At 39.6% G+C, this 27,945-nt stretch overlaps 1 protein-coding gene across 1 annotated transcript in view; it reads right to left on the reverse strand.

Moving 5' to 3' along the window:
• Positions 1-27,945, reverse strand: part of CPO (carboxypeptidase O) — a 79,713-nt gene that overhangs the window by 35,738 nt on the left and 16,030 nt on the right. Inside the window, exons 4-5 of the mRNA XM_075831219.1 lie at positions 11,471-11,582; positions 10,635-10,736 (exon numbers count right to left, since the gene is read on the reverse strand). Coding sequence (XP_075687334.1) covers positions 10,635-10,736; positions 11,471-11,582 — 214 coding nt within the window. The remainder of the gene's footprint in view (positions 1-10,634; positions 10,737-11,470; positions 11,583-27,945) is intronic.

A 27,945-nucleotide genomic window follows, 5' to 3' on the forward strand; every position in this document is an offset into this window, starting at 1 on the left:
TGTCTCGCGAGTCCATGCCTCTTTTGATACACGACAATATTTTGCTGGCCTTTGAAGCAGCTGATTGACACTGCATGCTGTTATTTAGTTTATGATTTACAAGTACACCCAGATCCTTCTCAACAAGTGAATCTGCCAGTGTAGCTCCCCCTAGGACATATGATGCATGCAGGTTGTTTGTACCCAGGTGCATAACTTTACATTTATCTACATTAAACTTCATTTGCCAAGTGGACGCCCAAACACTTAGTTTGTTTAAATCTGCCTGCAATTCACAAACATCTTCCATAGTCTGAACTATATTGCATAGCTTGGTGCCATCTGCAAAAATAGAAATAGTGCTATTAATCCCATCCTCTATATCATTAATAAATAAGTTGAATAATAGTGGGCCCAGCACTGAACCCTGGGGTACACCACTTATAACTGGGGACCATTCAGAGTAGGAATCATTGACCACAACTCTCTGGATACGGTTCTTGAGCCAATTCTCAATCCAATTACAAACTATACTTTCTAAACCTATAGTCCTTAATTTACCCATTAGACGTCTATGGGGGACAGTGTCAAATGCCTTTGCAAAGTCCAAAAACACTATATCCACAGCGGCCCCTCTGTCTAGGCTTCTGCTTACCTCTTCATAAAAACAAATCAGGTTGGTTTGACAGCTTCTGTCCTTTGTAAAACCGTGCTGGCTGTCACTTATAATACTATTTATTGTCACATAATTCTGTATATAGTCCCTCAATAGCCCCTCAAACATTTTCCCCACAATTGATGTTAAGCTCACTGGTCTATAATTACCCGGCGAAGACCTAGAGCCCTTTTTGAAAATAGGCACCACATTTGCCCTGCTCCAGTCCCTTGGCACTATACCAGTCATGAGAGACTCTCTAAATATTATGAAGAGGGGGACAGAAATAACTGAACTAAGCTCCTTAAGAACTCTAGGGTGTAACCCATCTGGTCCCGGGGCCTTGTGTACATTTATTTTATTTAATTTAGCTTGCACCATATCTACATTCATCCAATTCACTATATCAACTGATATATTAACAGCGGCTACATCAGCTGCTCCTTCTTCTGTTGTATATACAGAGCGGAAGAACCCATTTAGTAACTCTGCCTTCTCTTGACCCCCTGTGACCAACTCCCCATTACCACTATCTAAGGGTCCTACATGTTCAGACCTTGGTTTTTTTGCATTTATATGCTTGAAGAATTTTTTAGGATTTGTTTTACTATCCTTGGCCACCTGCCTTTCATTTTGTATTTTTGCTGATTTTATTATCTTTTTACAGATTTTATTAAGCTCTTTATATTTTACAAAGGCTACAGCTGTACCCTCAGATTTGTATTTTTTAAATGCCCTTTTTTTGTCATGTATTGCCCTTTTTACAGAAGGTGTAAGCCATGTGGGGTTTAATTTTAGTCGTTTATACTTGTTACCTGTAGGAATAAATTTTGCACTATAATTACCCAAAGTAGATTTGAAAATATCCCATTTATCATTTGTCCCATTATTTAACATTAGTTCTTCCCAGTCTATATCCTGAATTTCAGCCCTCATCCTGGGGAAATTGGCCTTCTTAAAATTAAGTGTTTTTGCACTCCCAGCCTGCGTTTGTTTTTTACAGTATAGGTAAAATTTAACTATATTGTGATCACTGTTACCGAGGTTTTCACAAACATTGACGTTCCCAACAAGATCTGCATTATTAGAAATGACCAGATCCAACAGAGCTTCACCTCTAGTCGGGTCTTCCACAAACTGGCCCATAAAATTTTCCTGCAACAGGTTGAGGAAATGTCTTCCCTTTGCAGTTGAAGCCGATATATATTGCTTGAGCTTTTTCCCATTTTTCTCTATTTTCCCCTAAACGGTCCAACAAAAAGTCCCTCTCCTCCAGTGCCACTTTTTCTGCCACTTCCTTTTCTACTTCCATCAGTATTTTCTTAATCCTGGCTGTTTCTATTTTAAAATTAGCCCTCGAATAACAGCTTTTACAGTTTCCCACACTATCTGGGGCGACGCTGAACCTCCATTCTCTTTAAAAAACAGATTGGGTTCCTCTCTAATTTTATGGTGGTCCAGCATGGAGAACCACGTAGTGTTGACTCTAAACCTATTGCCCTTATTCTTATCACCACCTCGTAACACCGTTAACGGTGAATGATTGGATATTCCTCGTGTTTCGTATTTAACCCTAATAATTTCCTGAGGTGCAAATTGTTGCATATTGCCATATCAATTCGTAAAAGTGAAAGATGTGATTTCGTGCAGCAGGAATAAACCCTACCATTCGGGTTCCAACTGCGCCATGCATCTATCCATCCAAACTCTTCTAATAATTGATAATTACCCTAAACCCTTCTTATCCTGCTTATACTGTGTTATTATTGAACTTATTCTGTCAAGAGATGTATTAATTACCCCATTGAAATCTCCCACTATTAATAGTGCACAGTGCAATTTATCCAACATAACTTCCCTAATCTTTATCAAAATTTATATTGTGAAAGGCGGCGGGTTATAAATGTTCACCAAAACCCAAGGTTTATTCTGTAGGGTACAATGCAAAAACACAAACCTCCCCCAAGTGTCTTTTTTGACAGGGATAATCTGCACAATAATTTCTTTGTGTATCAATATTGAGACTTCTTTGGAGTGCGTTGAGTATACTGAATGGAAGGACTTCTGTACAGACCTCTTCTCTACTACGTGAAAGATATCTTTATATAGTTGGGTCTCTTGGAGGCAGACGATCACAGGAAGAAAATTCCTAATGAGATTAAATATGGCAACCCTATTGAGTCTCCAGCCCATACCCCTGATATTCCAGGACAATATTCTTACTCACTATGTTGAGCCATCATAAAACAAAAACACTCCTATGGAGAAGGTGGACAATGTAGGAGCGAGGTGGGCGAAGATATCCAACCAACCATACACACAACAAGAAAGGAGAGAAAAAAAACAACAAAAAAACAACAAAAAAACAACACAACCACAAAGAAAAAGAACCCCCCCCTCTTCCCCAACGCCCTATATAACCCATCTAGTAAGATACCTAGTATCACTAAACTGACTCCTTATAGCTATATAACTCTGCGTCCATGCAGCATTGTCTTCATAACATAGATTCCACCATGAACATTCCCCTACCACCGCCCCTGCCCTCAAGATTCAGACCAGTATGCTTCTTGAAAAACTTTGCCCCTCTGAAGTTTAGGCTTAACTCCTAATTTCTCCTATCTTGCCAAGTCTGCATTGAAATATTTTACTACCCAAACTCAATGAGCACTTCTTTAAAGTACAAGCAAACCTGGATTAAAGACTTGTAAATCCGGGCATCTATCTATTCTAGTTGACAGTCAAGAACGCATAAATGACAGTCATGTCAAACAGTTAAAGACCATTATTCCTGACCGCTCCGCTATCCCCGATTCCCCTTCCCTAAATCAAACCAGCCCACCACATCCGACTAGCTGTTTCCCATTATAAAAGGAAGCTATACACAAAAAAGAATTAATCATTCTCTAGATCCTCTCGACATTTCTCCTTTAAATTTAACACAGCCTATTCCTTGGCCTCCACTGGGTTCAGAAAAAATAAATAGGAGTGTATCCATAATATTTTCAATTTAGAAGGGAACATCATTACATATTTCACCCCATGCTCCAGTAGCAACTTTTTAATTTCTATAAATTTAGCACGGTCCTTTTTGTGTATCCACAGCATAGTCGGGGAAGACCATGATGCTCTGTCCATTAAATTCCACATTTGCTGTGTTCCATAGAGATCTTAGGATAAAGTCTCATATTTAACATCTGCCTTGGTCTGTTCCCTGGGATGACCGGACCAGAGGAACTCTATGTGCTTATTCTATGAAGCTTCACTATCTAATTCACTTCAACCTCACCACTATCCAATTCTTATTGAAAGAGATCGGATCAGTCTCTTCAGCACCTTCTGGAAATCCGAGGAATCTCAGATTAGCTCTTCTTGAGCTATTTTCAAGATCAGTAATCTTGAGCTTCATATTCCTGTTGTTCCCTTTTAACGAATTCATCTCTTTTTGTAAACCTATTACTGTATCCTCAAGTTGGGAAGTTGTAATTTCCACGTTTTCCAGCTGCTCTTTATATTTGTACATATTGTTTCTCAAAAGTTTTACCTGTTCCCCCAGCGTGCCCACCTGGGCTGCCACTGAACGCATTGCACTGGTTAACGCCAGATAATATACATCCATTACACAGTCTCAGATTCTAAACAATGTCCCACTGTCCCAGAAATCCTGCGGCATGTCCCATTTTCAATAGTACCTGCGTCCTCAGGACGCAGATACAGTTGAATATAATGGTGGAGCAGGAAGCCGTAAGCTCCCTGCTCAATCATTCTGCTTGCAGTGGGCGGCTTGGAGCTGGCAGGCGCAATGCAGTGACATCACCTGCCCAGCGATCTCCTCAATTAGTTTTGGGAACGGGGCTAGGTGAGTATTTATTTTAATATATTTAAGAGGCACTATAGGTGCATTATACTTTGTGGGGAGGCATAATGCGGGCTGTGAGGGGGGCACTAATGGGGCATTATACTGCATGAGCAGGCACTATGGGGGTATGATACTGTGTGGGGAGACACTATGGGGACATTATACTGTGTGGGGAGGCATTTTGGGGATTATACTGTGTGGGGCATTATACTTTGTGGGGAGGCCCTATGAGGTCATGATACTGTGTGGTATGGCACTACGGAGGCATGATACTGTGTAGGGAGGCACTATGGGGGTATGATATTCTGTGGGGAGACCCTATGGGGAAATTATACTGTGTTAGGGTAACTCTGGGGGCATGATACTGTGTGAGGAGGCACCCTGGGGCATGATACTGTGTGGGGAGAGACAACGGGGGTATAATACTGTGGGGAGGCACTATGGGGGCAATATACTGTTTGGGGAGGCACTACGTGGGCATTATACTGTGTGTGGGGAACTCTAGGGGCATGATACTATGTGGGGGCATTCTGGGGACATAATACTTTGTGGGGGTTCTCTGGGTGCATGATACTGTGTGGGGGCGCTCTGTGGGCATGATACCGTATGGGAGTGCTATGCGGGCATGATACTGTGTGGGGGCACTCTGAGAACATTATACTATGGGGCACTACGGGGGCATATACTGTGTGGAGACAGCATGGGGCATGATAGGTGTGGGGGGCACTATTGGGCATCATTATCGTGAGAGGGCACAAAGGAGGTATCTGTTATTACTGTTTGTTACCCAAAGAAGGGCACTATTACGGTGGGGGGGGGGCACAAATGGGTTTAGAGGCTTAGCTATACATTAAAATAGTTTGCCACTGTGCGTCCCTCTTTATGATAGTTGAAATTTGGGAGGTATGATAATCATGTACAGAAAATACAATTAATAAATCTACAATTAGAAAATAAAATAGACAAGAAATAAGAATATGTATCAGTATCTGGTTTTAATTAGTAAAATAAATATAGGCAATACATTCCCTTTAACCCTACGATAGTTTCTCAATCTCTGGTGCTGCTGGTATGTGTATTAGCTTGTTATTGCACTAATGCACCTTTTACGTTTTTTCTCCCCTGTAGGCAGTCTATGGTTGGCATACCCCGAGAGGTTTCACATGTGGGGGCAGAGGCGGCCTTAGTTTTTAGCATTTTTCTCAAATAAGTGTTTTTCCTGGAGAAAATTATTATTTTAAAGAAGTTTGTTCCTTTTTTTTAAGTCTGCATGCTTTGGTTAAATGTTCCCCTATATGTGGTATGTTGACACATAGCGTATACACTATGGCTTCTCCATCCTGATTTGGGGGCAGAAAATCTGCAGTGTATTACAGTAGCAGCAATGTGGATGGTAAGCCAAATTTCTCAACAAATACCAATGCTTGCGGAATTTCTGCGATTATGCTGCGTATTTGGAGCAAATTTCACAGGTTAGAAAAAATAAATAAAGCCTCCATAGCAATGCATCCCTGCTCTTCTTGCTGCTCTGTGGACAGGTGGCCCCATGTGATGAAGTTTTATCACATATGACCCCTGCAGTCGATTACAGGTCATTATAGGTCTTTTTTGTGGCGGCCTTTTTCTACAGCGGTCAATTCAGCCAAATATAAGCACCAAATTAAAGTACCATTTGGTGAGAATATTCACCTGGATTTCCCTAAGTGTGAACATACACTTAAACTGGAGATAGTTCTCCTCTGCCTCTTTGAGTGCAGTCTTCACTTGGTTGTATACTTATTGGTCTGTGAGTGCTCTGAAGGTAATTGTACACCTGTGACATCTGATATCTATAGTTTTCTTTCTTGGTATAACATTTCTAATTTATTTATTTTCATAATTGTCTTCAGCAGGTCCTGGCGGTACAGGTTTGGGAGGAAGAAAAGCAACCTCCAAATGAAAGCACTTTAGCTGCAGGGATTGTGATAGCCCCTTGCCTGATAGCTATGGTTTTCTAGGTGCCAAGACTGTTGTCCTTGTGACCCTGCTGGTGAACCATCTCTGCAACATGGTCTGATATGGGTTAAGGACTATGTCCAATTATCCATGATGAGATGAAAGAGTCTGTCTTTTTCCAGGAGAAAAGTCTAAGCGTTGCTGTGTGCAACTCCCCCAGTCGTACATCATTCTAATGAAGAATTCCAGATTCTGGATGCATTTTTTTCCTCCTCTGAGGAAGAAAATAAGGAAGAAGTAGGGAGAGTATTCTTACCCAAGAAATTGAAGTCCATCCGGTCAGGGGACCAAGATGTTATCCAGGGGGAAGCTCAAGTGTCCACCTTAAGGGGGCCTAGGGCCTTCAAAGTGAATGAAGCTTTAATGAAAGCTATAACGCCAGAATGGAAACTTCCTGATAAGGGAGAAATCTTTACTAAAAGATTTAAAGTAAACCTGTCAGCAGTTTTGAGTCCCAAACGCTGCTGGCAGCGCTACAAACAGGTTGGGGAGTGAAACGTAACTATACCTATGTTGTCGGTCACAGTGCAGCGTAACCATACCTATGTTGTCATGCAAGTTGCAAGTTTTGATGTCTCTGGGGCCACGGTCGCAAGTGCCACTCTCTGCTCTGAGTGAAGCTTCTAGAGTTCTCCTGATTTGACACTAGAGCCATCACTAGAGCAGAGGGGAGAGGCTCGCTGCATTCAGTGCACAGAGCCCGAAGCACTGAACATGAAGAGGCAGCCTATGTTGGACTTGCGACCGCGGCGCTGGGGACATTAAAACTGATTTTTCGGTCATTCAACTTGCATGACCGACAAGATAGGTGTAGTTATGGTGCACTCCACACCGTGTATATAGCGCTGTCAGCAGTTTTGAAGGCTCTAAAATGCTGACAGGTTCCCTTTAAGTTCAGGTTTCCTATAGATAAGGTACAACTTAAGGAGTGGCTCCAAAAATGTATATGGCTATTGCGAAATTGCCCAGCTTTGCTATTGTACATGCTGAGAAACGGTCAAATTTTCAGGATCCTATATTTTTCCCCAATGAGTTTGAAATTAGAAGGGCCTACTGTGCTGCCTCAGCCCAGTGTTCGGTTGCTACAGCCACTTATGAAGTCTCCAAGGCTAAGAAAATGGATCCTTCAGATTCAACATAACATAGATGCCAGAGTTGTGTGTGGTGATGCTAGTTCACAATTGGTAAAGTTGGTAGCCAAAATTACAGCCTTGGCTACCACATGTAAATGTACTCCTTGGCTTAAACCCTGGATAATGCTGCCAAGTACAACCTCAAGTAGACACTTTCGCTCCAAACTGGATAAGATCATGGAACCCTTATCTGATATGAAAGGGAAATCATTACCGCAGTCACATACATCCTCCAGAGGTTAAAGATCTCCTTAGAAGTTCCAGAAGTCAATAGTGAGGAAGATGGATGTTTGAGAGAGAAGGATCAAGAGACTCAAATGCTCTTAACAAAGACAGTCAGGATGGTCGAGCAATCTAAGGTATGGGTTCAGATTCGAGTTCTGACAAAAGAAAACATGAATTCTGTTGCCAGATCTCTTCTTGTGGGCAGTCACCTCCAATTTCTTTCAGGACTGGCAAGGTGCAACCTCAAATTCCTGGGTTCTAAATATATTCCAGTCCGGCTATTTGATAGGTTTTTTCTCCTCTTCTGGGAAGACTTCTCCGTACTGCTCCACTCCATTGTGTAAAGCAAATAATCCTGGATGACTCCATTCTACAATTTCTGAAAAGAGAGTTCCTAGAAGAGATTCTACTCTAGTGAGTGCAAGACGGTGAGAAAGGACCCTTTACGAAGGTGCTGTTCCCTTTGCGGTATTAAGGAAGATCCTCTGGTGTCATGAAAATGTTTACCTTTTATTAATATCGTAACAGGCATGTTGCAATATTAATAAAAGGTTAACATGTACACTCACCTAGTGCATCTCAGCATTCGATATTGCTTATACCCTGTCTGCGACAAGCTCTTCACCCAGAAAGACCTATGGCTAGAAGTCTACCGAACCAGCTCTTGGACTATATATACATCTTTTTTACTACCAGGTTGTCGTGCCCCCAGCACGACGCCGCCAGGTGAGTGTACACCTCTCACTTTCCTGCCTCTCCGATTTATGAGTTTGTGAGTTGATGCCCTATGTTGCGCCATTGTGTGCTTATTTTATTTACTCTAGTGAGAGGAAGAGGACTTTTTTCTGTAATTCTAGCTCCCAAGCTTTTGGGCAAATGTGCATAGTATTGACCTCAGATTCCTGAAACCGCTTTTCCAGGAAAAAGAAATTCAAAATGGAGACGATCAGATCCGTGATCTACATTTTATAAAAAGGAGATGTCATGGACTCTCTGGCCTCACCTCCGCATTCCAAATTTCTTGGCTCAGAGAAAATATCCAAGAAAAGCTGTGCAGATAAGAGGCAGTGTCAAGAATCTGAAATTCACAACTCAGTTCATGATCCATTCAGGATGTCTTTGGCTCCTCACACCTATATATAAGGTGGTGTCCGCTATAGCTGCCTCTTCAGGAATACAGGGAATATCTGTAGTTCTATATATGGATGACTGGCTAATGAAAGCCTATTCAAAACAATTCTGGGTGATCAGCAGTTACTCCAAAGCTTGGGTTGGATAATAATTGGGAAAAGTCGGATGTCATTCCATCAAGAATGTAGACGTTCTTAGGCTTTAAAAAAAATTCCCAGGAAATATTTGTCTCTCTTCCTCCCACATGGTGGGAAAAAAATCTTAGCAGCAGAGGGTCTGGGGGCTCATGTCAGCAGCTGCAAAGACAGTCCCTTGAGCCTAATGGTCCTTATTCCCCTTACAGAGAGCCTATGAAATCGCAACCTGGAGAGATTGAACACTAGGTGCACTCTGTCTTTTCAAACTCCCTAATTCTTAAAATGGTAGTAACAGCTCAGAGATGAGAGGTCCTTGATCCAGGCTCTCTGGTTTCTGTTGACTACAGATGCCTCTTGGTTGAGAAGCATACCTGGAGAAGAATACAGTTTGGGGCTCATGAAGCTCCCTGGAGAGAGCTATATCCTCAAAGATCTCAGAGCCATATAATATCTTTTCTTTCACTTTGCTCTGCAGATGCAGGGGAAGTCAGTTTGTGTAAGGTCAGACACCTGACATCACTGCTTTACATTAACAAGCAGGGTGGCACCCTAGCAGAAACCCTTCTCAGGAAAGTGGTAAGGTTCATGACATAGAGAAAGTTGTACCTAACCCATCTATCTGCTGTGCATATTCAAGGCTCCATTAGTCTTGATGCTGACCAACTAAATCGAGGTCTAGCAGTCCTGGGAGAAAGGTCTCTAAATCCAGAGATATTAATGCAGATCACTACAATGTTGAGTGTGTAAGAGATCGATCATATGGGGACCAGGTTCAATGGCAAGGTAGAAACATTTCCTTGACACCCAGTGTATTGATGAAAATTAAGATGGACCAGGCCAAGGTAACAGCTATCATACCCTTCTGGCCATAAAGGTCATGATTTTCCCAACTCATTTAGACGTTTTAAGGGTGTTACTGGAGACTTCCCCAGTGTAGAACGTGGCTTCTTAGGGCTCTCAATTCTGCCAAGACCTGAAGAGTTTCAACCTGACAGCCTGAAGATTGACTAGCTCCAATTACAATCTAGGGGGCTCTCTGTCGCAGGGGTCTGAATCCACCAAGAAGGCTTACGCAAGGGTCAAACAAAGCTTTTCAGCTTGGTGTTCCATTCAAGGAGTGGCTAGTTCCAACCTGCAGATTAACAACATAAACTTACTGCAGGAAAGGATTCCATTATACTGTACTCCCTTTATCTAAATTGTGACAATGATGCACTTCCTTCATTACAAATATAAGGAAAACCATTGATTAAAAAAAAAAATAATACAAGCCAAATTGATTCAACCAATTGGCATCAAAATAACACCACAGACACTGTATTCGGTCTGAAGGGAGAGGGGAAAACTGTCATCATGTACTGAAGAAATGGAAAATATATAAAAGCAGGTTCACCATAGGTCATCATCACTAAATAGATAAAGCATGTAACAAGAACATCTTTATACAATCATCTCTAAAAATTACATTAGTCCATTCCAATTCAGCAGTAAAATAATTTGATTTTTTTCTTACTACCAACCTTCAAATAATGCATGGGCCTGGACTCATAGGTTAAGCCCAGTTTGTGCTGTGTTACCAGGTCACTGTGCTTCTCTGTCATTACATTGATCCAGTTGTAAATCTGGAAGTAAAGAAATAGTTCAGCAGCTCAGTTCTCACAGTAAACTATGCTTATGTATTTTTTTTCTTTTTTGTTTTCTTTTTTACAATTTAGTGGCTAACAACACTTTAGTGTAAAATGCTCTATATTAATTTTGCAGTAATAGTGGTAAATTGAATGGTTTACGTTAATCTGGAATGAAGACAAAATCATATGAAGAATCAAAAGTAAAAGGCAAACATGAACAGTGTCCATCACTAAATCCTCTGACATGTCATTTAAATACATTCACATGGAACTGGGGGTTCACAAAGCAGGGGTCCCATCAATTCCTGAATAATGAGATGCTAGCATTCTGTAAAAAGCCACATGTGAGAAGCAATAACATTTGATTGCTTTTCATAGGAGGTGATGGTCAGATCTCCAATAAGAGCCAAGGGGTCTTGCTGTCTATCAAGTTCCTGGCCTTACAGTGGGAGTCCCGGTTTATATGACCAAATAATGTCCTGATGAGTCTAAATAACAGGCCACATGGTTTTAATGGTGGTGAACCCCTTTAAAGTAGGGAGGCAGGAATTTTTTATTTGGCACAAAAAATTTACCAATTTTACTGAAGTTGTAACACATGTACTTTGAGGACAAAGTTTCTACTCTGAACATGACTTTGCACTTGACTTTTAAGGCAAAATGTTTCCTTCTCGATGGTTTCCCTTCTAACATGCAAGATATAAATATTTAGTAAAGCGTTATCTTACATCTTCCATTGGATGATATTTTGTATAGTCATAATCTGATAGGGATCGCTCTCCTCTCACTTTTCTTTCCTCTGGATTGCTCATGAACTGAGTTAAATTGTCAACCAGAATTCTATGTAGAAAAAACAAAAAAAATACTTTATATATTTGTAATGACCTCATATAAACACAATCTATTACAACCTACAATGAAGATGTCGATATACTGTTCATCTCTCCATGGCCTGAAGCACACAAAAGATATATTTCTCATATCTACTATAACTTTTAAAAAACTAAAGTGTAAATTATATCTCTGTGACTTGTGCCGTGGATAGTCCAATGCTATAAGTGGACTGACTGAAATATCTTTCCAACGTGCACAATACTGATATGATCATAAGAGTGCTGACCACACCATATTGTCTAATATTCTAAAATGATCATAATCTCTGGCACCAAATCCATGCATGAGAATGTTGGACCATAAAAGAAAACAACAGAGATCAAGTTCGCTACATAAGGGAATGGTTAAAATGGGTGCCTGAAAATCATGTGCTTTTTGCCTAAATACTCTACTGTTACAGGTTATATGCTATATGCCATAAAGCAGTTAATGGAGTCTGTGCTGTCTGACAGTGGGGTATCAGTGAACTATCCAGCCATGGGATTGAGCCAATAGATGACATTTTCATATTTATTTATTTCTGTTACTTATATAGCGCCAACATATTCCACAGCGCTGTACAGAGGTCCTCACAGTTCCCATTGGGGCTCACAATCTAAATTCCATATCTGTATGTTTTTTTTGGGGTGTGGGAGGAAACCAGAGTACCCAGAGGAAACCCATTTGTAGATATAATATTATATAAATGTAATTTGGAATTCCAAGGGGGAAGAGCATAGTTTGCTAATTTTTTAGTTCCATTTTGCATCAATCCAGCTATATAAAAATTGCATTGTTCAGCTTGTGTAATTGCATATGACCAAATCACATGACAAGATTGAAACTGGACATCAATCACCTTACACATTTTTTTTATTATCTACATTATATTCTATGTAAGAGCAGATCTATTCTCCACTTAGAGGCTCTGTCACCACATAATAAGTGGCCTATCTTGTACATGATGTGATCAGCGCTGTAATGTAGATTACAGCAGTGTTTTTTATTTCGAAAAATGATCATTTTTGACGGAGTTATGACCAATATTAGCTTTATGCTAATGAGTTTCTCAATGGACAACTGGGCGTGTTTTACTATATGACCAAGTGGGCGTTGTACAGAGGAGTGTATGACGCTGACCAATCAGCGTCATACACTTCTCTCCATTCATTTACACTGCAGATACCGATATAGCTATATCGCTATGTGCAGCCACATAAACACACTATAACATTACTGCAGTGTCCTGACAATGAATATACATTACCTCCAGCCAGAACGTCATGTGTTTTCATTCTCCTGACCACTTCTGTAGCGTCTCTGTGATTTACAGCACAGCAGGCTTAGTCTCGCGAGTTTACGCTGTAAACTGTCATTCACAGCGAGATCTCGCTGTGATGTGCTGTAAATCACACAGACGCTACAGAAGTGGTCAGGAGAATGAATACACATCATGTCCTGGCTGGAGGTAATGTTTATTCATTGTCATGACACATGAGTAACGTTATAGTGTGTTTATGTGACTGCAAATAGCAATATAGCTATATCGCTATCTGCAGTGTAAATGAATGGAGAGAAGTGTATGACTCTGATTGGTCACTGATTGGTCAGCGTCATACACTCCTCTGTACAACGCCCACTTGGTCATATAGTAAAACACGCCCAGTTGTCCATTGAGAAACTCATTAGCATAAAGCTAATATAGGTCATAACTCCGTCAAAAATGATCGTTTTTCTAAATAAAAAACACTGCTGTAATCTACATTACAGCGCTGATCACATCATGTACAAGATAGGCCACTTATAATGTGGTGACAGAGTCTCTTTAAATGGGGAAACCAAGGTAAAGTATAAATATAAAGGGACTGGAAAATATGGACATGGTAATGCACATTTTCTGTAACATATATGGACATTTATACTAAATAGGTTTCAGATGGTAACTGTTTGTTTAAAGGACAATAATTCGAGTATCATGGGAGATGTATCAGATGAGATTTGCATAAATAAGAAGTGACCTCATTTCCATATTTAAGCAATCTAAGCTGCTCACAGAAGTAAATAATGACATTGTTAAAACATTTGTGAAGTTTGTTATACCGCAGGTGCAGGGATTTCTACATACAAATCTTGGGGTTCACAGACATTTGGGGAAAACATACTTTAGATATTAGGCTTCGTTCACATCTTTCCGTCGGAAAGGAGCCCTGACTGACACAAACTGAAACCAAAGGTTTCTGTTTCCATCACCATTGATTTCAATGGTGACGGATCCGGTGCCAATGGTTTCAGTTTGTCTCCGTTGTGCAAGGGTTCCATCGTTTTGACGGGATGAATACCATAGTCGATTATGACATTAGTTTTGATATATACTTGTACATGTGAAGTATGAAGATTGAAATTTATAGCCAACGAATTCTCTTTACAGCTCTGCCAAACATGTTCATGCTCCATAAAAAAAGATAATACAGTAAAGTTTTACATTATTAAAGGGAACCTGTCACTTTGAAAATGCACTTCAATCTATGGGCAGCATGTTATAGAGCAGGGGGAACTGAGCAGATTGATGTAAGTTTGATATAAGTATAACTTGTAATTTATTCTTTAAACCTCTATTCATTATTGGCTTAGGAGTCCAGTGGGCGGTCCTACTATGTGATTGACAGCTCTCCCTGTAGGAAAGTGATTCGGACCGCCCACAGTACTCATAAGCCCATAATGAGCAGAGGTTTAAATAAATAAATTACAAGTTGTTACATAGTAGAATAGGTTGAAAAAATACACAGGTCCATCAAGTTCACCCATTCTCAACCAATTATATGTCATTCATTGCTAGATTAGTTATAACCCTCAATGACATTCGTCAGCAAATAAACATCCAGCCCTTTTTTAAATGCTAACATAGTATTTGCCGTTACTACGTCAGATCCCCTTGCTCTATAACATGCTGCCTGCAGATTGGAATGTATTTTCCATCTGTACTCACAGCACATTGTGATCTTGCTAGATCACGTGGTGCCGTCACTTACTCCCACAGTAACCTCACCAGAGTGTTGGGAGAATGACCAGACATCGCCTCCAGCCAGGAGACGATGTCTGGTCATTCTCCCGACGCTCCGGTGTAGTTACTGTGGCAGTGAGAGCACAGTGTGATCTCGTGAAATCATGCTGTGCTATGAGTACAGCTGGAAATTAATGAAGAGAAGTGTATGACGCTGATTGGTCACTGATTGGTCAGCGTCATACACTTTTCTTTACAACGCCCACTTGGTCAAAGGTAAAAAAAAAACGCCCAGTTGGACATTTAGAACAAATTAGCATAAAACTAAAAATTGTCATAACTCGGTAAAAAATAAACGTTTTAAGAAAAAACAACCCAAAAAAACTGTTGTTATCTACATTACAGCACCTATTAGATTTGGTAGGAGATAGGGCACTTATAAACTGGTGACAAAGCCTCTTTAACTCAGCAACGCAGGTACATGACCTGCTTTGCCACTAAAGCTACTATCTGTGCAGGGACAGAAGTTCTAGAGTGCCTTTCAACCTGCTTTCCTTCTGGTAAATTAATAAACTGTTCTATTTAAAGAATAAATCCATACCAACATAAGCGATACCAGGAACAACCCATACAATATCAGCCAACAAAAAAATATTTATACTAGCAGGAGACAACCAGTATAGCAATATAATCCTTAAAGGGGTTTTCCAGTCCCATTAAATTGATGGTCTATCCACAGGATAGGCCATCAGTATGTGATCGGTCGGGATCCTACTCCCGGTACCCCCGTCGATCAGCTGTTTTGGAGGAGCCGCAGCGCTCGTACGAGCACTGCTTTTCCTTCATTTCCACTGCTCACTGTGATTCACCGACACAATTGTAGCAGCAGTTCACAGTATTGCTGCCTTCTCCCGTTGAAGTGTAGCGCTGCGGCCCCTTCAAAACAGCGGATTAACAGGGGTGTCGGGAGACGGACCCCGACGGATCACATATTTATGTGACTCAAAAACCCCTTTAATTTGTTAAGCAATTATAAAACCAAAATCAATGAATTAAAAATATTTCTATAATTATTAAATCCAAAATTTTCTTCATATGTTACTCTCTAAGAACATACATGTTTTCACACCTTTGCAGCGTTGTCTTTCCGTCCATCTGTTCTGTTCAAAGCTGTTTTGAAGTGAGCAAGTAGATATGAAGGGGAAGCAGCGCTCGTATGAGCACTGCACCCCCTTCAAAACAGCTGATTGGCGGGGGTCCCGGGAGTCGGACACCGACCCATCAGCTATTGATGGCCTAACTGAGGATAGGCCATCAATTTTTAGGGACTGGACAAACCCTTTAAGCCAGATGGTGGTATCTGATGAATTGTATTTAATGTACACATGTATTTGTAATATTTGCACACAAGTATTTGTAAATTAGAAATTGTTATATGATTGTGGATATTCTATTTCTGAGTATTGGCAACATTTTCTTATCTCCAGCATATCCCCATTATCTTTCTGCTACCTTCTTTTTGCTCTGTTTGAACCCAGATTCAGCAGTGAAGATGTTAGGGTGTCCAGAGGAAGGACTCTCACAGTTATAAGGAATTCAGAGCTGTAGGATACAAAGTTTTCCCAAAAGCTAGAAGTATCCTTTTTATGATTTTCTCTTTATTTTGTTTATAATATAATAATTAAGTAAAGATGGTATATATTAACCAAATCAGTTTGATTGAAACTGCTCATAGTTTCATGAATTCAGAGGCAGTTAGTATTCTGTAATGTGATTCGTCCCATCTGTAGGATACTGACTGTTTCAGTAGAAAATGAACAATTGTACTCAAGTTCTGGGCTTTATCTATTACTTCCCAAATTGCTCCTTTACATACTTTTGGTAAACAAATGTTTAAATGCAATGGAAGCCATATAAAGATTTAAGTATGACGAACAAGATTCTAAATTCTTCAGTCTCTTGCTAAATCGCAAGCCATAAAGAGAAAGATTTCATATACACATAATGGCTCCTCAGTTGACTGTTACGAGTCATCCCCTGCTCTCTGGCTATACATACGTAAGTACCTACAAGGAGCGTTCATATACAAGGTAATTCCCCCAGTGACTGTTACTTCTGAATTACTTTATCACCTCCCTTAATATGAGAGGAAGCACCACTGTCGTACCAGTTATTGTAATGCAGTTTGAGATCCGACAAGTAAATTGAAACTAATGAAATAAATGTTTATATCTCTCCAGTAATGTGCACGCTTGTGAAAAGCTTTTAGTAGCTTTTTAATTTAACCCTTTCATCACAACAGCTTTTTTTTACGCTGTCGCACATCACGAGCGTTTATCCTTCGAGGCAAAAGCAGTTAATTTTTGTTATAATTTACCCAATAATTCAGCTCATAAATGCCACCCAGAAATTGAAGAGCAGAAATGTATTATTATTAAAATGAGCAGCGCTTGTTAAATGGAAAATGCCTCATCTAACTTAAGCTGTCCCCTGATATTTCATATAATGTGCGCAGGAAAATATTGCTGTGTTAAAGTAAGATTCTAGCCTGCCTCTTGGCTCTCTATTTAAATGAGGATGTCTCATTCAGATAAATCTTCTACATCTCATTTATCACGGATTCTACCTTGAGACAAGCCATTTGTTTTCATGAGCTTTTCTAAGTATGTCCTTTATATAGCAATTTTGTCATTTCCTAAGAATTTATTACAGAATATACTGAGTGGCTATTTCATTACATAGTTCCTACTAAAATGGATTTGCTACTACAATTGCACACAGAATATTTTTTTAGAGGGGGTAGGGAATTTACATAGCAAGCTGTTGAAAGCGTTGTATAGGAATGCTGCAGATGTCATTGTGTCCCATAAGTGTAAATTAGTTGGAGTTGGATCTCTACAGTTGGGTCTATCCCATCCCATAATACTCATGAGTTATGGGATTAGGGTGACTGCTGCAGTAAACTCATTTAACTGACATATTTATGGATCCATTCCTGGCATTTCTAGCCTGTGGTAAGGAACAATGTTTGGCAGAAAAGTCTGTAGTGTTCTCATGAAAGGATTCCCCTCATAAACAACAGTGTTAAAAAATCCTGCTGTACTAAATCTTTATTGGCATCAAGGAACCCAATGTCTGCCACAAAAAAAACAACCACCCACTATTGTACCATCACTGTTAACATAGGCGCTGGACAAGGCTCAAAACAACTCTCAGTGTTCCACTCCTAGCCAGGAATCTCATACATTTTACATTAGTGCTTTAACACTGCCAGGTTGAATGGTCATTATACTCTATATCACTATAATATTCCAGAGAGAGCAAAATGATACCACACTGTCTTTTAAATTGCACTCGACAAACTCCAATTTGAACAAGGAAAGAGATTGGACCTCATTCAAGAAAAATTTTACTTTTCAGTTTTCCACCACAGTTTTAGAAAATTAAAGGCTATGGACATCTCTGACAAGTAAAAAAAATGTTTTTTGTTTTTTTTTACGTATTGTAGTGGTAACCAGGAGATTTAAAAAAAAATGTTGCACTAAGTTTCAGGCTGCAATCTCCATTCCTTCATTCATATTCAGTTTGTCACCTGCTCCTAGTCTCAGACTTGTCTCATGTGGACGTGACTCTCCCAGTAATAAATGCTAGATGTGAGGTGTGTGAGTTCAGGATGCTGCTGTCTTTACTTCCTCTCAGATACTAGCACAGCTTCATTACTGTACTGCTTTCTCCTTCTAATACAGTCCCTAGACAATCTGTTCTCTACTGTGCATACACTTCCTGTCTCTGCACAGTTTGTTGTGTGTGCTATATAGCCTTTGTGAGTCCCCCTCCCTCCCCCTGTACTTTCCTCCCTACCTTCACTCTGATACCGACACCTTGTATGATTTCCCCTCCCTCTCCCCTTTGTTTTCCTCCCTAATTACACACTAATACAGTTTAGCTTGTATGATCTGTCCTCCCTGAAGACTTGGATACTTTCCCTCTCCACACTGATCTAAGGCGTACAACCTCCTTACCCTCCATGCTATCTCTAACACTTAGAGAAGGAATGGGGATAGCAGATGAAGCATATGACATCAGCTCCTTGACTGGAGAAATGTTCTGTAAGATCTATGCCAGTAACAGAAGGACAACCTGCAAGGTGAATGAATTACACAGACTACTTTTCCCCAGATCTACACTCATTTGTTGCATACAACCTCCTCCTTCTCCCTGCTAACGCTAACACTGAGAAGAGGAATAGAGAGAGTAGATGGAGCATATGATGTCAGCCCCACGACTGGAGCAGTGTTATGTCAAATCTGTCCAAATCAGCAGGACAACCTGCTAGGTGAAGGAATTACACAGACTCTACATCAGCAAAATAATAAGACATATTTAATGGAGACTATTTCGGAAGTTGTTTAATTTTGCTTTTAGGAAGCAAACGAACAATTAAAAAAAAACATAGTTTCAAAGTTGTACATAGCCTTTTAAGCTGGACATTCAATGACCACTTAAAGGGGAATCCCTCATAAAAAAATATGATGTCTAAATTATTTTCTGATGTGGGATGACATTGGCGGGTGTTGTGGAACTGTAAGTACCACAGCACTTGGTTGTGGTTCTTGGAGATACCTAAAACAATGCCTGCAATATAGCTCTATAGCTGGTAATTATATGTTAGTACTCTATCAAAGTTTTCCAGGGACAGAAATATCAAACCAGTGCTAAATAGGTTGGAGTATTTTACAGTCCCTTTATGTCAGAAATTATTGGAGTTCTAGGGCATGAACCCCCACGGATGTCATCCTCATATATATATAGTTGGGTATATATATATATATATATATATATATATATATATATATATACATACACAAGCAGAAAAGAAAGCAGCACAGCTTCAGTGGTCGGGTTTAAACAGTCCTCCCAGACCCAGGCTAAGGGTATGTTCACACGCAGCATTTTCAGACATAATTTGGGTGTTTTACGCCTCGAATTACGCCTGAAAAAACAGCTCCATTATGCCTACAAACATCTGCCCATTTCTTGCAATGGGTTTTACGGTGTTCTGTTCCCATGAGTTGTAATTTTACGCGTCGCTGTCAAAATACGGCACGTAGAAAGACACCCGCGAGAAAGAAGTGCATGTCCCTTCTTGGGACGTTTTTGGAGCCGTTTTTCATTGACTATTGAAAAACAGCTCCAATAACGTCCATAAAATACGCAGCGAAACACGCGAGTTGCTACAAAAAAGTACTGGATTTTTTATTGCCCTAGTAGCAACGTTTCAATCCATCTCTATGGGATCTTTGTCAAGTATGAAGTGACACACAGGGTGGGGTTTAATATACCCATGCGTTACAGTGAATTGATGTGTCAAAACATTAAAATTCAAGAAATTTCCTTATTTTTGCAAGAAAAGCACAGTTTTTTTCAATGAAGATAACATATTAAATTAATCAGAAATACACTCTATACATTGTTAATGTGCTAAATGACTATTCTAGCTGCAAACGTCTGGTTTTGAAACACTTGAAAACCCTGGTGCAATTATGTTAGCACCGCTGTAAACAGTTTTGCTGTTTAGAGGAGCTATAAAACTGACCTGCCTTTGAGCTAGTTGAGAATCTGGAGCATTACATTTGTGGGTTCGATTAAACTCAAAGTGGCTAGAAAAAGAGAGCTTTCATGTGAAACTCGACAGTCTATTCTTGTTCTTAGAAATTAAGGCTATTCCATGCGAGAAATTGCCAAGAAACTGAAGATTTCCTGCAACGGTGTGTACTACTCCCTTCAGAGGACAGCACACACAGGCTCTAACCAGAGTAGAAAGAGAAGTGGGAGGCCCCGCTGCACAACTGAGCAACAAGACAAGTACATTAGAGTCTCTAGTTTGAGAAATAGACGCCTCACAGGTCCTCAAGTGGCAGCTTCATTAAATAGTACCCGCAAAACGCCAGTGTCAACGTCTACAGTGAATAGGCGACTCCGGGATGCTGGCCTTAAGGGCAGAGTGGCAAAGAAAAAGCCATATCTGAGACTGGCTAATAAAAGGAAAAGATTAATATGGGCAAAAGCACACAGACATTGGACAGAGGAAGATTGGAAAAAAGTGTTATGGATAGACGAATCGAAGTTTGAGGTGTTTGGATCACACAGAAGAACATTTGTGAGACGCAGAACAACTGAAAAGATGCTGGAAGAGTGCCTGACGCTATTTGTCAAGCATGGTGGAGGTAATGTGATGGTCTGGGGTTGCTTTGGTGCTGGTAAAGTGGGAGATTTGTACAAGGTAAAAGGGATTTTGAATAAGGAAGGCTATCACTCAATTTTGCAACGCCATGCCATACCCTGTGGACAGCGCTTGATTGGAGCCAATTTCATCCTACAACAGGACAATCACCCAAAGCACACCTCCAAATTATGAAAGAACTATTTAGGGAAGAAGCCGGCAGCTGGTAATCTATCTGTAATGGAGTGGCCAGCGCAGTCACCAGATCTCAACCCCATAGAGCTGTTGTGGGAGCAGCTTGACCGTATGGTACGCAAGAAGTGCCCATCAAGCCAATCCAACTTGTGGGAGGGGCTTCTGGAAACATGGGGTGAAATTTCTCCCGATTACCTCAGCAAATTAACAGCTAGAATGCCAAAGGTCTGCAATGCTGTAATTGCTACAAATGGAGCATTCTTTGACGAAAGCAAAGTTTGAAGGAGAAAATTATTATTTCAAATAAAAATCATTATTTCTAACCTTGTCAATGTCTTGACTATATTTTCTAGTCATTTTGCAACTCATTTGATAAATATAAGTGTGAGTTTTCATGGAAAACACAAAATTGTCTGGGTGACCCTGAACTTTTGAACGGTACCGTATATATATATATATATGTATATATATGTAAAATATATATATTATTTATTTTTTTGTATATATGTATATATATATATGTCAAATGATCCCCCTAGTGGTAGAAAATGATATCCATGCGGTTAAACAATAATAACCGAACACACGCCATCTAGTGACAGTAAAATGATATCGTTCAATTCAAGGCAATTACAGAGAAACCTCTGTACTAAGGGACTAATGTATCTAAAAGATATATATGTATCTGTTTATGGAGGGTATCCAATCAACCAGTGATAATATAGAACTCCAAAATATGGGAGTATAGCCAAAAGTGCTTAAAGTGGATAAAGGGATTTTTGCACTGGTTGCAAAATAATACGCTCCATATCACCTGATGTTTCTATAGAATATTATAATGCATTATTATAATTTAGAAAGGGAAATACCTAACAGCTTTACAAAATTCAGGAAAAAAGTATATGTCAAGAATGTCCCTTGTAAAGAAAAGAGTTTGAAAAGAAAATAAAGTAGAAAAATAGACACTAGAAAAATAAAAAATAAATAAATATATCTATATCTTTGTGTGTGTGTAATGTCAGAGGATGATTTTAGGTAAAATAACTGTAATGTTTGCAATTGTATACAGCACTGATCAATATGTGTACGAAAACCTGATGTTTATTTCTGAAATATTTTGCTTAGCAGCAATATAATCAGTCGAATATTGAATGTGAGGACAATGTGTTTTTTCTGTTTTTGAAGAATAGTTCTACAGCTCTGAGGTTAACAACTGCATCCTATAGTCGATGAATAGACTGTGAATTGGATCTGTAAGTGCAATGTAAAAGAAAAACGTAGTCCTTATTCATTGCTTTCACAGTTGATTCAGTGTTCTTTCTTTGATAATTGATTTCTACATCAATAAAAATGTTTACATTATTAGATACTAATCCTAAAAGGGACTGATGTGATGTAAGGTAATGTAAGACACAATAAAAATAGTCTTTTTAAAAAAAATAAAAAAAAATTATGGCAGGGAGCCCCAATTATTTTACGGAAATGCAGCTGTTGTACTTGGTATTTAAATACTACATTTATAATTTATGTTCTCTCTCTAATATCGGGCCGTCTGAGCCCTTACTTTTCAATAAGCCTTGGGGGAAAATAATATGTTAATTTTAAACTTACTTTTGATTTTGTTATATTATTTATTAACGTATACCTGTCATTTCTCTTCTACCTCTGTCACAGTGGTGAGCCCTGAAGCCTGACTAACTTAATGATGTTATTTTACAGCCTTGTTCCGTTAATCTTATAATAAAGCCTATGTTGGTGCACTAAAAGCAATCCTTGATATTTTTGAAGTTGTTGAAAATTTTAAGAATTAGTTTCTTGTATATTTCCCCAATCCACAAAATTTCACATAGCTAGACAGTTTTGCCAATAAGGGATCTAGAAAACCTAGGTGACTACCATTGTAGAAACTATACTGGCAGCCATCTTTAGTTTACTTTTAGAAACTGAAACCACTCAAATTTTTACTAAATGGACAGACGAGGAAGACACCAGATCCAGCACTTTTTACATTTTGTGTCACCCGTATTTCATAGATTGTAAGATCTTGCGAGCAGGGTCCTTATTCCCCTTGTTTGAATTGTTAATTAGTTTTGTTAATCTGTAATTGTAAAGTGCAGCGAAATATGTTGGCGCTATATAAAGATTAATATTATTCTTATCATCATCATCATTATATATGGTCTTGTTGGACATTCCATTCCAAAACCTTGGGTGGTAATAGGGAGTTCAGCCCTCTTTGCTGGTATAACAACCTCCACTCTTCTGGAAAGGCTCTCCAGAAGGGTTTGGAGTTTGTCTGTGGGAGTTTGTGCCAATTTCGCCAAAAGAGCACTTGTAATGGTATGTTGGACGAGAAGTGCTGGCTCCCACTCGGTATTCCAATTCATCCCAAAGGTGTTTGATGGGTTTGAGGTCAGGGTTTTGTGCAGGCCACATGAATTCCTCCGAAAGAAACTAATCAAATTATGTGTTTATGGACCTCGCTATGCACACAGGGGCTACAGTCATGCTGGAACTGGAAAGAGCTTTTCGCACCACACATGCAGGATATGTTGAGATAAGAGGAAAGGTAAGGAAGGACACATCTGTATATTACAAAGATGCTAGATTTTACAATTGTTGACTAAGTATCCATTATAATTCAAATATGGCTCTTTACTTGAGCAAATAAAATATATTATTTTTAATATTTTTTGTAAAATATTCCTCTTCTTAGTTTACAAGAGATTTGTAAATATAGATAAGAAAATATAGAGAGAATCAGTCTACAATATAAGCATTAGTGATTCAAACCATTCAGCTGTCTCTTGTATATGCAAGGAGTGATTGATCTATTCTGCTGTCTTTTAAGATAGTCACTTAACCATTCTGAATCTTATAAATAAGAATTGCGCTATTCAGGAAAGGTACACACTAGTCTGGTCTATAAAGCATTTTTCATTTGCATTAATGGAATGAGGCTAACTATTTTATCATATAAAGCAGAGTTATGCAACATTTTTTGGACCAAGGGCCATATTGTCAGACTGTACTTTTTGTAGACTAAAATTAAACTTATAAATAAAAACGACGCTATTCAGGAAAAATACACACTAGTCTTTTCTATAGAGCACACCGATTCATTTTTATTTATATTAATGGGTTTAGCCTAACTATTTTATTATCCAATCTGTAAAGCGCTCGCCTGTTGCGCAATACAAGGTACCCTTCTAAACTGGTCGTCACCTGGCTTTATTTTCTGACACTTAAAGGGAGTTAACCCACCACAATTATTTATCACCTATCCACAGGATAGGGGATAAGTGTTTGATTTCTGGGAGTTCCACCACTGGGACCCCCACCGATGAGGAGAACGGGAGTCCCGAGTCCCCTGTATGTATGAAACGACAGGTCACGCATGTGCGATGCCGCTCTATTTATTCTTTACGGGACTGCCGAGGATAGAGAAGTGTCAAAAAAAAGGGGTGGAGAAGCTATATAAATAAGGCGTTTGAGCCAAACAACAGATTTCTCAATGCATTATATACAGTATCAATGCATCTGTTCTCTCTTAGGGTATGTTCACATGTACAAAAAGAAGTAGCTGAACATTACGAGGCTATTTTCAAGGGAAAACAGCTTCTGATTTCAAGGCGTTTTTGAAGCTGAACATGAAGCTTTTTTTAAAATTTGAAGCTTATTTTGATGTTTTTTTTGAGACGTTGTTCATAGTGACAATTGAAAATGAGCTCCAAAAAACGCCTTTGAAAAGTGACATGTTACTTCTTTTTACGAGGCTTCATTTTTTGAGGCATTTTTTGAATTTAGCAGCGTAAAAATACGCCTCATGTGAACAGCAGGCGTATTCCAAGTGTATTTTGGAGCATGAAACAAAACTTTTACGCTCCCAAAATCAGTTTAAAAATAAGCCGTGTGAACATACCCTTAAAGTATAATGCTCCCATATAATGCTCTGTTCTGAGCTAGCTGAATTAAGTGGCTTGTGATATAAGTGAAGTTATAAAACCGGAGTTAAAGCCCCTGTAAGTACTCTTCTTTTACTTTTTCAATTGTTCACAGTTTTTTTGTAACTAGGATAATTGACAGCAAGATTGGAGGTTTTCTTCAGTGCACAGTTTGCCATATGTATGCACGACTGGAGCCGGAGTTCCAGGGTGAATACCTCTGTGGCAGATGTGAGCATGTTGGTCATCTGGAAGCTCGCGTTAGAGATCTGGAGGAGAAAAACACAACACTGAGGGAGATAGACAATCTTGAGCGGAGCATGCTGCTGACGGAACAAGCACTTACTGGGGTAGATCTGGAGGGTGAAGACATGGGTCCGCAGGATCAGGCAAGTAGCTGAGTTAATGTAGTTAGGGCCAGTAGAAAGGGGTCCAAGAAAAGGAAGGCCAATCCGGTTTCTGATATTCCAAGCAAAATTGCCAAGTTGGGTGATGATGCGAGGGTGTCGGTCTCAGAAATGGCAGCCCTAGTGGATACTGATCTCCCTAACTGCCAGGGGAAAAGCCGAGCTAGTAGTAATGCAGGTAAGGCAAGAAAATTGATAGTTGTAGGGGATTCTATAATCAGGAAGACGGATAGAATAATGTGTCGCCAACAACCGAATGGTTTGCTGTCTCCCTGGTGCCAGGGTTCGGCATGTGGTGGAACGGGTGGATAAATTACTGGGAGGGGCTGGTGATGATCCAGCTGTTGTTGTCCATGTGGGTACCAATGACAGAATAATTGGTAGGTGGAGGAGCATTAAGAATAATTTGAAAGAACTAGGCTACAAGCTGAAAGGAAGGACCTCCAAAGTAGTATTCTCAGGAATACTGCCGGTGCCATGCACATCACAGGAAAGGCAGCGGGAGCTCTGGGAGTTAAATGCATGGCTTAAGTCTTGGTGTAGAGAAGAAGGCTTTGGGTTCCTAGAGCTCTGGTCTGACTTTTCATTGGGGTACAAACTGTATTCTGCAGATGATTTGCACCTAAATAGAAGGGGTCCGTTGTGCTGGGGGAGAGAATTCTAGCTGGGGTGGCAGAGTATTTAAACTAGGGCTTAGAGGGAGGTCAATGTAGAAAATAAATGGGTAGCTAGGTTAGAGAGGGGTCAGACTATATTGGTGAGGGGGAGAAACAGACTGTGGGGAGAGGACTAGGCAACAAGATAAGGAGATCCTTTCGTTACAAAACAGCAATGAAAATAAAAATGCCCAAATAATGTCAAATAATCAAATTTTTGATAAGGAAACTGAAACATTTAAAGGCAAGTTAAAGTGTATGTTCACAAATGGCAGAAGTCTAGCAAGCAAAATGGGGGAGATGAGGGCCTTGGTACTCGAAGAAAATATAGATATAGTTGGTGTTGCTGAAACATGGCCGGACTCTTCTCATGACTGGGCTGTAAATCTACAGGGTTTTACACTGTTTCGGAAAGACAGGACAAATAGGAAAGGCGGTGGTGTATGTCTGTATGTGAGAAGTGATATGAAGGTGAGTGTGAAAGAGACATTAGAGGGTGAAGATTGTGAGGAGGTTGAAACCTTGTGGGTGGAATTACAAAGGGAGGTAAACACTGAAAAAATTACTTTTGGTGTAATCTATAGACCCCCAATATAACTGAGGAGATGGAAGTTCAGCTATATAAACAGATGGAGCGGGCTGCACAGGCGAGTACAGTAGTGATAATGGGAGATTTTAATAACGGGGATATTAATTGGGGCCATGGTTCGGCTTCAACTACAAAGGGGAGACATTTCCTCAACCTGTTGCAGGAAAACTTTATGGGCCAGTTTGTGGAAGACCCGACTAGAGGTGAAGCTCTGTTGGATATGGTAATTTCTAATGATGCAGAGCTTGTTGGGAATGTCAATGTTCGTGAAAACCTTGGTAACAGTGATCATAATATAGTTATATTTTACATATACTCTTAAAAAACAAACACAGGCTGGTAGGGCAAAAACACTTAATTTTAAGAAGGCCAATTTCCCCAGGTTGAGGACTGCAATTCAGGATATAGACTGGGAAAAACTAATGTCAAATAATGGTACAAATGATAAATGGGAGATTTTCAAATCTACGTTGGGTAATTATAGTGCAAAATTTATTCCTATAGGTAATAAGTATAAACGACTAAAATTAATCCCCACATGGATTACACCTTCTGTAAAAAGGGCAATATATGACAAAAAAAAAGGCATTTGAAAAATACAAACCTGAGGGCACAGCTCTAGCCTTTGTAAATTATAAAGAGCTTAATAAAATTTGTAAAAATGTAATAAAATCAGCAAAAATACTAAATGAAAGGCATGTGGCCAAGGATAGTAAAACAAATCCCCAAAAATTATTAAAGTATATAAATGCAAACAAGCCAAGGTCTGAACATGTAGGACCCTTAGATAGTAGTAATGGGGAGTTGGTCACAGGGGATCAAGAGAAGGCAGAGTTACTAAATGGGTTCTTCAGCTCTGTATATACAACAGATGAAAGAGCAGCTCATGTAGCCGGTGCCAGTGCTGTTAATATATCAGTTGATATACTGAATTGGATGAATGTACAGATGGTCCAAGCTAAATGAAACAAAATAAATGTACACAAGGCCCCGGGACCAGATGAGTTACACCCTAGAGTTTTTAAAGAGCTTAGTTCAGTTATTTCTGTCCCCCTCTTCATAATATTTAGAGATTCTCTAGTGACTGGTATAGTGCCAAGGGACTGGCGCAGGGCGAATGTTGTGCCTATTTTCAAAAAGGGCTCTAGGTCTTCCCCGAGTAATTATAGACCAATAAGCTTAACATCCATTGTGGGGAAAATGTTTGAGGGGCTATTAAGGGACTATATACAGAATTATGTGACAAGAAATAGTATTATAAGTGACAGCCAGCACGGTTTTACTAAAAACAGAAACTGTCAAACCAACTTGATTT

This window comes from Rhinoderma darwinii, chromosome 6 (genome assembly GCF_050947455.1).
Source record: "Rhinoderma darwinii isolate aRhiDar2 chromosome 6, aRhiDar2.hap1, whole genome shotgun sequence".
Lineage (NCBI taxonomy): Eukaryota > Metazoa > Chordata > Amphibia > Anura > Rhinodermatidae > Rhinoderma > Rhinoderma darwinii.